Genomic DNA, 13,266 nt, shown 5'->3' with positions numbered 1-13,266 from the left:
ACTACTAAAAGTGCCCCAATGGAAAGTGAAAGTTATAAAATCACATCGCTTTTATCAACACACAGTGGTTCTTCCTCCATCAATGATCCACTTTCCTTACTGAACAGTCATTTAAAGACCATTTCTACTGAGAAGCCAAGGTCCTTGAGGGACAGGTAAAGGTTAACCAGTCCCTCCAGAAACTGGTTCAGAAAAGACTACCATCAAGTTTAGCATGTAAGACGAAATTGCAGTGCTTAGTAAAATGCCAGGTTTAAGTGGGTAGTGAAGATTAGCTGCTAGAGTAGTAGATATATAGTAAACATGACTTCTACAAACAGCAAATCACAAGCCTTCCCCTCAATAAATAAGATTTCAGCTACATGAACACATAACAACATGAAACAACAGAAGAAAATCTGTAGAACATTTGGAGCTAATGACCTGAAGCCCATACAACCTGCATTTCACCAGTGTTACTGTAGACTAGCCAGAGGTAAGGAAAACTTCAGAACATAGGACAGCTGGAAGATATCCATCCAGGAAACACAAAGGCTTTCAAGGTAGTAATAAGAAGCTTGGTCTTTCTTCCACCAGAAGACCAGATATTTGTGATCGTGCTCCTAAAACGGACCCAACCTAGGCTTTTGGACTGCAAGGTTCTTTTTCAAATGAAGCAGACAAGCCTAGTGATGTACAGCAGGAGACAGAAAATTCCCTCCATTCCCATTCTGCATTCAGAAGTACACAGGTATCTTAACTAGGGAAATATGCAAGCAGCCCCTGGCAGAGAAAGCAAAAGCAATGTGGTCACAGTACCTAGCACACAGTGCTGATGGGAGAACAAGGAGGTGGCAAGTCTTGCCATGTCTATTATGTTAGTAAATCTTCCCTTCCTGGTTTCCAATATTAAGAAACAAGTGGGCATTTTTATTAAGAAACAGCAGTTTTAGTCCATTTTAGTATTCTTCAGCATATTACTGGTGGCATGTATCAAAGGCAATGCACTGGGCACCTCAGGTTTTTCCTCTTTTTTGTTTTTCAAATTTGTTATTTGAAAGTGCAGTTAAACAATGTCACATTGAAAGGAATTTCATATGCACAGCTACCAACATGAAGAAGTGAATAATGTACATATGCTATGACAGAACGTGATGTCAAAAAGCTCTGTTTCTAGCTCAAGGCAACTGCAGCCGTACAGCTCCATGCTACTGAAATAAAACAGCAGACAGAGCCAAAGGGTACCAAGGACATGGTAACAACAGGCAAGCTGATTGAGTCCTACAATGTAAGAACTGAAGAGTACTGAAAATTAGAAAGAATACAGTTTAGCACACAAAACCACCATCTTTTGTTAAAATAACACACGGTGACCTTTTAGAGCTTGCTGTCACATGAAGTTGAGGAGAAAAGGTGGCAAAAGGGTTCAAAAAGGTGGATAAATTCATACACAGGTTCATAAATGGTAGAAAAAAGGGTAGGTGGGAATCTACACCTGAGCCCTAATCCAAGGAAACATGAAGTGAACCAACATGAACCAAAGGCAGCAGCTCTCAAAGCAACATCTTTTCACCACTGTCACAGAATACTGGGTTAGATGAATTGTTCTGGAGGACTGGAGGCAGTACTGCTTATGTTTCATTTACACTGTTCTCACACTGTTAAAGACAGTCCTTATGCCACTACTGAACTGCGTAAAAAGTTAAGGGCTGATGGTCAAATCTTTGCTCCGGTCCCAGGTTTACCAGATGATGACATGATGTTAACAGCTCAGCTTCCATAGCACAGTCCCTCCCGCCCTGCTTCCCATAGCCCCCCCAAAATAGTATTGCCTAGGAGTAGGCAGCTTGATCCCTTACCTACAGCAAGGAACCCTCTAACCAAAGACAAAAATCAGGTAGAATCAACTGTTAACAACATAAAATTTATTTCTGTATTTACAATGTTTAAAATAAAATATATCAGAATCTAGCTATTCCTAATAAATGCAAAAATATAAAATTTTCCTTTTCAACAAAAGTGCAGAAACATAAATTAGAACATGACTTTAAAACATACAATGTCATTTCTCAGTGTTTTTACTGTGAAAACAGATCTGTAAAACGAGCACCATAATTCATCTTACAGACGACTTTCCATCAAAGCAGCATCACAGGGCAAAACAAGTAGGACGTTAGTACAGAAATGTAGTAGCAAATCCTTGAATATCTTAAAAGGCATACAACTGTTATAAATTATTATAAACAGCTATAAAAATTGGCCTATTTCTTTGCCAGAGCTTTACCACATAGTCGAACAGTAACCACGCCACAGCCTGATGTCCGCACAACGAAGAGACCTTCAAACTCCCCTTCTGCCTTTGGCTTGAACTGGACTGGGACATTGATGTAATGATGGGATCTGTAAAAAGGCAGTTATGTGCAAATCCACTGTTAATACAGGCAGAAAAAATCTTGTCTAGTTTTGTTTTTCACCAGAATAGTATATTGGATGTGTACAGGATCATCAAGTTTATTTTGAGAGATTTGGTTATCTATTATTCTTCTGAGGGACTGATGTAAAGGTCATTCTTTCCTATTCATCGTGCAATACACTTATTTCTGCTAGCTCACCTAGGTAAGCTTGGGCTGTCTCTTTGCAATTATACTGACAACGCATAAGCTGCATTTAGAGCAAAGCTACTACATTTCTTCCCTTCAGAAGTCATGTGACAAGTAGACAAATACTCAATTCTTCTTGAAATTCCACCAATTTGAAACCAGTAAAATAACTTTAATTACTTCTAATTGTCTCCACATTAAGAAATACTTTGGTGAATCACTGCAAGTCAACATACCCACCCTCCAACAGTGTTCTAAAGATTTTACGTTACACCTTTTTAGGTTGTTTAATTCCTTTTCTATTCAGGTTGCATAAAAACATTCCAAATGTAATGGGTGACTGTCTTCATTGTCAAAAGCTGAGAGTGAATGTTTTAAAAATATAAGCCAAACAAGCAACAAGCTTGACCTGCTGATTGGCAGCCCACTGGATTCCACCCAGCACGAACAAACAGGTAACAGCTACAGGCCCGTATTGGAATGAGGAAATCTGAACAGTAGCACTTAGTGACACAGAGAGAGAAAAGCCACTCTGATTTCTTTTATTGACACTTCTTTCCACCCCCTCCCCTTTAAAAGTATTTAGCCCCATCCAGCATCCTTTGGAGTCTGCTTATTTCCCCTACTTTTCCTTAATTTGTTCCTACATTTTCACATTCCCTTCCCCTCTACACTAATCCAACCTACCGTGATCAGTCTGGGCTCTTACCCTTCTCCTACGTTTGGAAATCATAGTGTTGGCCCTACATTTATGCCTGATCCCAGGTACACCGTTTAGTACCATCCTTAGTGCTAAAAGAGTCACACTAGCAAATGTATTTTGACTTTCTTTTTTTCCTTTTCTTTAAGATACTAGTAAATGAAGTAACTTAGGAGTACACACATTAAGAATAAAGACAGGTGCTACTGTGGTTTTTTATTGGATTAATACTAAAACAAAGTACCAGTTATGTTAGACTGAACTACAATCAAGAATACAGCAAAGGTGTGCAGCCAGATCAGGGTTTCATGTCTCATACTTGATTGCCAAGTGTTGTATAACAAACCTGGCATGCTCTGTCTCTTCGTCTACCTATAATGTAGGGGATGAAAATATTTATTCTGCTTTATTTTTTTTAAATCCATTTTATATTTTTTTTAAAATCCATTTTATATAGAGAGCAGCAGTGTGACTATTTAATCTGTAACTGATACACTGCATTAGAAAACACAAATTATTAGTAAGAACAGAGTCTGAAGCTTCATACAACCACAACCACCAGGCTGCCTGAGAATTTACAAAAATAGAAGTAAATTCAGGAGAAAGTCAGGAAGGATGCACAAGTCTGTATCATCATCTCCAAAATAATATGCATATGCTTCCATAAATATCCTAATGCTTACTCAAAATTAACAATATAACCAACTCAAGATTATACTGTCAAAAACTTGATAATAAGTTAAATAACACTTTTAAAGAGACTTCCAAATTTGGCTGTCAATTATTACTCTCAGTCACACATACTACACGACCTCATCAATAGTGAGGCAGAGCACAGTGCCTTAGCATACGACACCTATATTCAATCCCATCTGACTTCTGAGTTCAGGCGTCCATTTGGTTGGTGCTATGCCCATTATTTTTCTCTAAAAGCAGAATTAGTCAGACATTACTTAAGAGTTTGTTTTGCAGCAATCAGTTGGTTCCTCACAACTGGGATAAGGCTCGACACACCTGAATTCTCCTGCTTCCTAATTCAAAGGGAAAGACGCTGTTTTCATTTTCTTCAACTAACAAACAGGAAAGTTCACACTCCAGCTACAACAGCTCTGTGGGACACTACACTGCATAAACATTCTTAGAAATGAAGCAACCTGGAGGATTTTTCTCAAGAATAGCATCAGGACAACCGGAATTCCTCCACAATTAACAGTTTTTCTCTTAGAAAATCTTATTTCACCTCAAACCTTTCACTATCTTTGCAACTCAACTAGCCTATGAATACCATATGGCCTTTACAGGTTGTTGCATCAGTTTCAAGTGGTCTATCTGAGAAGCCAGGTGTATCTGAAGCCTACTTCACAGACACACCATCACTGTAGTCCTCTAAACACAATGGCAGCAATAGGTAAGTTTAAACAGAACAATACAGGTACACTGCACCGAAGCCATAGTAACCAGATCTATTGTCAATGAATAGCAGCTCCTGACAACTGTAATGGTGGCTGCTGGAAACAGTCAAGCAAGTAACAGTTTTACATTTTATTAATATCTGAAATACATCCTACCCTGTAACTGACTTATTTCAGATGCCTTCTGAAGGCAATAAACCAAACATTTTTAAACTTTTTTTTTAGATAAGCATAACCCAGTAGTTCTTCCAGAAACACAGCTCAGCCAAAGGTGTTTAAATAGTTGTGGGCTTTTTTAATGTTCCCTATAAATGTTTATATCACTTAAAAGCCATCTCTCTGCAGTTAAAAAAAAACATCTACTCTGCCAACAAACTGATCTCCTCCTTTGAATGCAAATTCCAGACAGAATTCCTTCCCATCCGTTCTTTGCAGGACTTATTAGCTGAATGACATCTTGCTGGTTAAAAACCAAAACATATGCTTTAAGGTATTTGGTGAAAATTATTCAAATTCTGCTTGTTGATTTGGTTTCCTTTCTCTTTTGCTACAGTTTTGGCTGCAAGACACAGTGTTTGGATAAGGCCCATTACTATTTTCAAATGAGCAAACTGTGGTCAAGTAGCACTATGTATTGGTATCTGTGATGACATAACCAACTGAACGAGAACTGGCAAGGCACTATACCAATATCTGAAGGTCAGACTCTTGATATTAAATATCAATACAAATTTGCAATTCCATTATCTAGATTTAAAACTTGATTACTCAGGAGTGCTTTCAAATTTGGCCCTCAAAATGAAAAGCATGAAGTACATCACCTTTACTCGATAGCATAGTTTTAGTCCAAAAATACAGGTAGATGGTACTTTATTTTTACACTTTTATTTACAGAGTAATATTCCAAGTTCCTGCAAACAGTTGTCTTATACAATTCCTTTTGAACATTACTTGGTAAGATGGCCAGTTAACCTAGTTCAGAAAGAAAGAGTTAACACTGGCTTTCTTGAAATCCTCCTCAATGCTGTGCTCAGATGAAAACCATTTAAAGAAGTTCTTTTAACACTTTTTTTTTTTAAAGCTTCTATCCAAGACATTCTTCTGTGCTTTTTGCTCTTAAATGGGAGAACTTCTTCAGAGAGCTATATTGATTTCAGATAAATTAATTTTTAAAAAGCTAGGAAAGGCCAATATTCACAACCAAAAAACCAGCCAAAGTTACTAGATTAAAACACACTTGTAGAAAGTGTAGCATGTTCAGTTGATAACCTTTAAACAAAAACAGCAGACTGAATTTTAAAACTTAAGCCTACTTTGGAAAAATGCAATAGAAGTTTATCATCTCTCACAGTGAACACACCAAACAACTTTCTACAGCATTCCTCCAGAATATTTTTGAAGTATCTAAGCGCCTTCAAGTGAAGTTACTCATCTCTTTTTCCAGAGACAATCAAGTCGTACTGTCTGTCTGGTGCTGCACAGCCTCAGACAGATCTAGCTAGTCATTTTCATTTGTATAGATTTTATCTTGGTCCCTGCCTTCATGAAAACCCCTTCTGTGTGGTCTAATCTGACCTATTTACAAAACAAGATGCCAGTTAAACAGAAATACTGGAGCACATGCCTAAGTGGAGTTATACTGCCTCACACTGAAAAGTGACCTTAAGATTACCTTGAATACTTCGTGGCTAACGCCACCACAGCCCTGTCTGTACAATAAAAGTTAAGTATCATAGACACAAAGCTAGATTAGCAGCCAGAGTTTCCAGTTCCCCTTAGGATTTTGCTCAGAATTTCTGTTCTGAATGCCCTCAGTTTGCCTGACTTTAGAGCGGGAACAACGGTTGCATTTCTGTCTGCCTGACAACCCCACTGCTCAGAGATGAGCACAGGAGAGGCTGTACTTTCTTGAAGAGATGACGAATATGACTGTCAAATGCTTCTTGTAATGAACTCCAGAGATGACTGGGTTTATTTTGAGGGATTGTTATCACCCAACTCAAAGACTCCTTTTATGCAGGTAGCACGCTGAAATACTTGGTATGACCAGGCAATTCCACCGGCTACTCAAACCTTGTATTTGCAGAGAATCTTTGATGCAGCTCTGCAGGTTTGTCAAATTAGAAGCATGATGAAGGCAATTTGCTTGGTCTGTTGTGCAGAAAGTATAAATGGAAGGAATGACTTGATTGTGCACAGCATGCCAAATGGTTAAATGAAGCATTAGGCTTAGCATTAAAAGCAGCAGCACTGTTAGAAACAATTTGCAGGGAAGAAATTGGCAGATGCAGAAATAACTGTGTGGGCTCATTCTGTTTCTAACCAAGATTACAGAGTACAGCTTAGGAGGGGGAAAAAAAAACCCCACAGCCAAAACCCCCTTTAACTAGACAGTCAGAACGTTGGATATTTATGTCTGTGTTTTAGCACTGTACATAGAGAGAAGATTTTTATCTTACTGAATTACTTGTTTAATTTTTTTGTGAGGACAGTATGTTAGCATATGCATTGCTCACCTTAGAGAATATTTGGAGTGCTTGATGTAGAAAGGCTCTCCGGGACTTACAAATTTCAGCTGCAATTTAATACAGAAAAGCTTAAAAGCACAATATATCTAAGCCTATTGTATTCAATTCATGACATGCTTAAGGTAAGTCAGGTCACATACAAATACAGATTTACACAGAGCCAGGGTTTAAAAATACAGCACGGCCAGACCTGTGCACAGTAAGAAAAATGAACATCTCAAAGTTTAAAAATAAAATAAAAAATTAGGATAAAAGAAGTCTACACAAACTACGATTAATTGGGTTTTTTCAGTTGCAGAAACTAACAAATACACTCTGATTCAGACAAAAGAGAGAAATTACACAAGCCATAGCCAAATTCTTCAAATATAATATTGACATTTGAAACTAACAAACTAAGACTTCTACTATAGCAATCTTCTGTCAAGAATGGAAAAAGCAAGTGCAGTTGAACTGTTGGAAGGACTTGTGCAAATGCATTTAAAACGAAGTCTGTCAAACTTACCAAGTGTGTTGCAAAGGTGCTGTTCCGCAGGTTGACCTTTAATGTGCATGATTCCCCAACTCTAGTTGGAGGAAAAGTGTACAGGTCTTCTGGTGCATACACCCTTCGAATCATCTCATTTTGCCTAGTTTGGAAAAGGAATTTAAGATACTAAGGTTTCCTACTCATGTGGTCCAGATTGAATACTTCAAGGTTACAGGTGTATTTTCTGAGACTAAATCAGGACAACTGAAATGCCCTGAAGACATCAACTCTCTCAGTCTAAATTTTGTAGGCAAGACATTTTAGTCAGAAAGAATGAAAGCATCACTGTGTCCTAAAGAAATGTACATTTACTTAGACACTTTCAGTCTTAATATGCTGCCCCCCCACACACACACACACCCTCCTCCTGCCCCTGCCACATGCTTTACTGGAGAACTGGACTCTTCTCAGAGATGCTGTGTTTAACAAAAACATTTTACTCCCTTGCTATATTCACATCATCCCAAGTAGAAGAACTGGAAATCAAGTTAAGACAGAAGAACGCCCAGGTTAAGACACACAGTACAGCTATCTTCTGAGAACTGCCTCTACAGTTCTTTGGAGTCTCCAAAAGGGGAATACACAAAAAGCATACACGAGATTCTACTGCTGACACCAGTTCCCTTACACCAGCAAATCATGGGTAGGTAACTTAGAAACCCAACTGCAAAGAAAAAGCAATGGCTTTGTACTGTTCAGTCTGCTCTAAGAGGTTGGAGAAGTCTCTTTTGCAGTTGTTTACTCTTTAACATAGAATCATAGGATAGTTCAGGTCAGAAGAGACTCAGGAGGTCTCTAGTTCAACCTCTTGCTCCAGTCAGGATCAGCTGTGAGGTCAGACCAGGCTGCTCAGGACTTTGTCCAGTCAGATCCTGAAAACTTTCAAGGTCAGAGACTGCACAGCTTGTTCCACCACATAGCTGTCCTAATGGTAAAAAGATTTCAGTTGTGCAATTGGTGGTGTGTGTCCCCCCACCAACTTTTACCCAGTTGCACACTCTCTTGTTACAAGTGCTGTCCATACGTACCCTGCTTTAATTTCACGTGCATCAGAGTAAAACATTTCTGGTATAACTGGAAGCTCTGTGTTTGTGGGGGCACTTGCAGAAGCTTTCACAACCGAAGTTTCATTTTCTGTTTTAGTACCCTATTGGCAAAAATAAAGCAGCCTTTAAACTTTCCATTCAGAAGTATTTAAGTATTGAAGTATGGAAGTCATTTTCCTTGCACAATCCAGGACATTTATTAAAAAATAAATCTAATCTTTCAGGAACAATAAAGTTGGGATCATTGAGACAGAAGCAATGAGTTAGAAGGAATACTTTAACAGACTTCTGGGGCTTAAGACTCTTATTTGTAACAAGCCAGTTCATAACAAACTAGCAGTGCAGGTGGAATCTCGAGAATACTGCTAGCAGCAAGGATTTTTACTAAAAGCCAAACCAAAAAACAACTCCTCTACAGATATTCTGCCCATATGCCTCAAGAACAACAGTCAGATAAACAACCGCTCAGGAAGAAGGCAGGCACAAGTCATCGTTACAGTTTGATTTCTCACAACAGCAAAAAAGCTTTGTAATAATTTTGCATTATGAGCAACACAACCTTATCAAAGAAAGGTCTCTTTAGAGAATCGGAATCTGCTAATACATTATATGTTGCTACATTCAGAAATTAGGCCAAAATATTTACCACTGTCAGGAGCTCCACTCAGTGTACCCTAAGACAAGGAGACCACCCTAAGGGAACTTTTTGCGTTAAACAAATCAAGCCACATACTGTTTGCAGCCCTTTGGGTCAAACCACCTTGAACAAAGTGAAAGAACCAGAAGAACCCCCTACACTTACTGTAGTACAACATTACTTCACTTTTTGAAAGGGTGCTGACATTTTAGACAAGCAGTTGATTCCCTTACACGGTGGAGATTTAAAAAATAGATTAATCTTCAACAGAGCTGCTATGACAAACTTGTCTTTTAGACATTCATTTCTTCTATTGAAAGAGCTGCTAATCAGCCTGTCAGAAATAGCAGCAGCCAAAAAAGACCTTAATTTTAAATAATATTTTTCAGTTGCAAATAACCTACGAACCAGAGTAGAACCCAATACAAAAAGGGATCTGTCTGTGTGTCTTGTTTCAAGAGGCTTTAATTTTCCATGTAGTGAAAAATTATGGGTATCATGCCTCAGCATTATCATTCCAATTCTGATTTGTCAATAAGGTAAGTTTACGGCACGAGAATAAGGCATAGAGGAAATAATCAGGTTTCCCCCATCTTTATAAGCACTGTATGCTTTATCATCGCCCCTACTGACTGTACCTGTTTCAAATGAAAGCTTTCTGCTAACACTATCCAAGAGGTTAAATTTGAGTGCTGCTATTCCAAAGCAGCCTTGGGAGCAGAGAAATTTGTTTAGCTTTCAGAATTATTTTGCTCACACAGCTTAAAATTAACTTTTCCTTCTCTCACTCCTGGCATACTTAAAGATGATACAGCTTTAATTCTGCTGATAATAGTAATAAATTAAAACAAGATTCTTAGTAATCAGTGGCTTAGGTGTTAAGAAACTCATCTCCATTTGTTGTAAAACATAACATTAAAAATTACACAGTTACACAGCTAAAGTGAATAAACTCTGTAGACCAATAAATGGTATGCACTGCTATTCGTACTATCTTCAGACTGCGGGGATTCATTATGCAGTCCTCAACTTTCCACATGCTGAAGAACCAACCAGAACCTAGATACTGCTTCAGACTTTGTTGTGGTTTTGCATGGCCAGGTTCTGGTGGAGAGGGTGGGGCTCCAGAGGTGGCTTCTGCAAGAAGCAGCCAGAAGCTCTCTGCAGACCCCACAGAGCAAACACCAGACAGGCCAAGGCCAGAGTGGTTGCTGACCAAGGCTGAGCCCATCAGCCATGGGCACAGCAACTCTGGGAATCACATTTAAGAAGTAAAAAAACCGCAAGCAGCTGCTTTTTTGCCACCAGAGAAGGGAGTGAGATGTAAGAAAGTGTGCAGACACCAAGGCCAGGGAAGGGGGAAATGAGACACCCCAGGTGTCTGAAAGAAAGATGCCCCTGCAGCCTGTGGAGAAACCCATGGTGGAGCAGGTGTCCACTCGCAGCCCATGGAGAAGGCCAAGGCCCCACCTGCAGCCTGTGGAGAGGCCCCATGCTGGAGCAGGTGGAGACATACAGGAGATGCTGTGACACACACTGGCGCAAGCCTCTGCCAGCACTCACAGCCCATGGAGAGAGACAGAGACAAAGATGAGCAAGGGAGAGACCTGTGCTGGAGCAAGGTTGCAGGGGGGGAAGCTCGTTACTCTGTGGGGGACCAGGCTGGAGCAGTCTGCACTTGAAAGACTGAGAGACATGCTATGATTTATGACTGCACCCCACAGAAATGACCCACGCCAGGGTCAAACCACCACAGCCTTCCAACAGCTTCTTGCTAGTTCCCCGTTTCCCCAGAAAAGACCAATAATAAGACTGAGATGCCACCCCAAGACTTGTGTACAGTGAACATACTCATTCTTATCTCAATGATCTTAGAACAACATCTGATAGCAGTTTCTCTGGACAGCAAAAAGCTACTTTTGAATGGTCAGTATTGAGAGGCTGGGGCTGCAAAGCACAGGTAGAATCCTTCCCTTCATTTTCTGTGGGATCAGTTTTGGAGACATGATCTTCCAAGCTCTTGGCTATGATTGTTTCCAGTGGTGGGGACTGCAAACTCACGCAGAGCATAATCAAAAAGCCACCATTAGTTGTTTTTCTCAGGAAATAAAATGGCAATGACACTGATTTTCCTAACTTCACCTTGTTTTTTTTAGTTCTTTGAGCTCTTCCAAATTTTTCGTTTCTTGGGGAGTGCTGCTATAAATAAATACCTCTCAGTCACTCTGAATGACAGTCAGTCTTCCCACTTCCTTCTATCAAGTCACATTAGCCAGAGCCATAGCCCTCTGCCTCAGCAAAGCCAGCAGGATCCATCCAAGTCCTTTTCAAAGTTGTAGTGAAGTCTAAACTCTTGATCCCTAAGACACAGTAGATCATAATTGACTTGTCTTGACTAAAAGTGGATCTGATTAAAAAGCTGCAACAATCCAAGAAAAGGTCCTCTGTTGACCCCACCTTCCAAACAGATATAAAGTTCTATATCTAGTTAATAAACAAAGTATCTCCCTTTCAACTCTCTTTCAGAATCACCATGACACATTTCAAGTGTTTGCTACAAATTTTTTTCCCGTATGCACAAAGAAATGCTGGAAAGATCTAATTGTCAACAGCTTTCAAAAAACTCAAGAGGAACAAATCTGACATGGCAGTTCAAAAGCAAGTACCAAGTTGTGCTGCTCTAAGATTTACACAACCCTGACAACTAGTCACATTTTAAGCAGAGAATTCTTCAAAACTCCAGATACCAGATAAAAGAATTTCTCTCTCAATTTCAACTAGCTTTAAACAGACAAATGACAGACATTTTCATATTTTAAGGGAAATTTTTTTCAAAGAAACAGATGAAAACTGAATAAAAAAACCCTTCCAGACCAAACATTCTTCATGCCAAAATGAGAAGTCATTTTTTTAACAAATCCCCTTTTCAACACAATTAACTACTGGGAAGAACAAGTACCCTACAAAAGAAGAGGTAACATATCCCAGCAAGAAGGTTAAGCAAGGTTCCTATTACTGAAATAGGCTTGGTACTTTAAAAGTACTCTTGATACTCTAAAGAAAGATCTCAAATCTTTATCTGGGCTTCTTAGAAAAATCAAGTAAAGCATATAAAGCCATCACTCAATACTGAACTCACACCTTCATTTATATTCAGCTCATTTAACAAGTCATTATAATTAAGTCTTCCTAACAGTATCAGATTCTACATCTTCTGTAGACTCCTTGTGTGTGGATGGTGAGGTAAGGATTAAAAGCAAGGTATGGAACAAGAGCATTAAAAAAATAAATCATCTCTAATTCCCAAACTCCCACTTCCAAGCCTCACCATACAGTTAGAGCTGAGGAACAGCAGCTTAAATCCAATGTACAAAACCCACATACAAATCCCCACCAAAAAAATCATCCCCACCTATGTTCTTACTCAGACCAAATACTTAAACAGACTATATTAGACACACATCTATCTCTCTAATAAGAATATTTGAAAATTCCAATATTGCATTGTCACATATTATAGCAAGGTCAGTTGCTTTGTTATTTACTAAAGTGAAAGCAATCCACATGTTGTCTGATTCACAGAAACCTTACATCTACAGAAATAATTCCCACAGAAAGCAAGATTGTGTCTGCTTTCGCTGGGCAAAACAAAACCTTGCACTCTAAATGGCCAAAGATAAGGCATTAGAACAGAAGCAACACAAGAAAAGGTATTTTTGTAACTTAAGGAAAATAGTACAGTTTAGTCCAAGAAAAACATCAACAGGGTTTGTTGGTTTTTGGTTTGGCTTTTTTTCCCCAGAAGTGCATGTAAGGGAGAGTACTGGATAGTAAG

General features: G+C 39.0%; 1 protein-coding gene across 1 annotated transcript in view; it reads right to left on the bottom strand.

Annotated features, from left to right (window-relative positions):
• Nucleotides 1-1,889: 1,889 nt before the first annotated feature.
• Nucleotides 1,890-13,266, bottom strand: part of CEP192 (centrosomal protein 192) — a gene marked incomplete at its 5' end in the record, with an annotated part of 68,715 nt that continues 57,338 nt past the window's right edge. Inside the window, 4 exons of the mRNA XM_084260027.1 lie at nt 1,890-2,379; nt 7,208-7,266; nt 7,725-7,848; nt 8,777-8,895. Of these exons, the coding sequence (XP_084116153.1) occupies nt 2,241-2,379; nt 7,208-7,266; nt 7,725-7,848; nt 8,777-8,895 (441 nt within the window). The 3' untranslated portion in view covers nt 1,890-2,240. The remainder of the gene's footprint in view (nt 2,380-7,207; nt 7,267-7,724; nt 7,849-8,776; nt 8,896-13,266) is intronic.

Source organism: Gallinula chloropus, assembly GCF_964237585.1.
Source record: "Gallinula chloropus genome assembly, chromosome: 2".
NCBI lineage: Eukaryota > Metazoa > Chordata > Aves > Gruiformes > Rallidae > Gallinula > Gallinula chloropus.
This window is presented reverse-complemented; position numbering and strand designations above follow the sequence as displayed.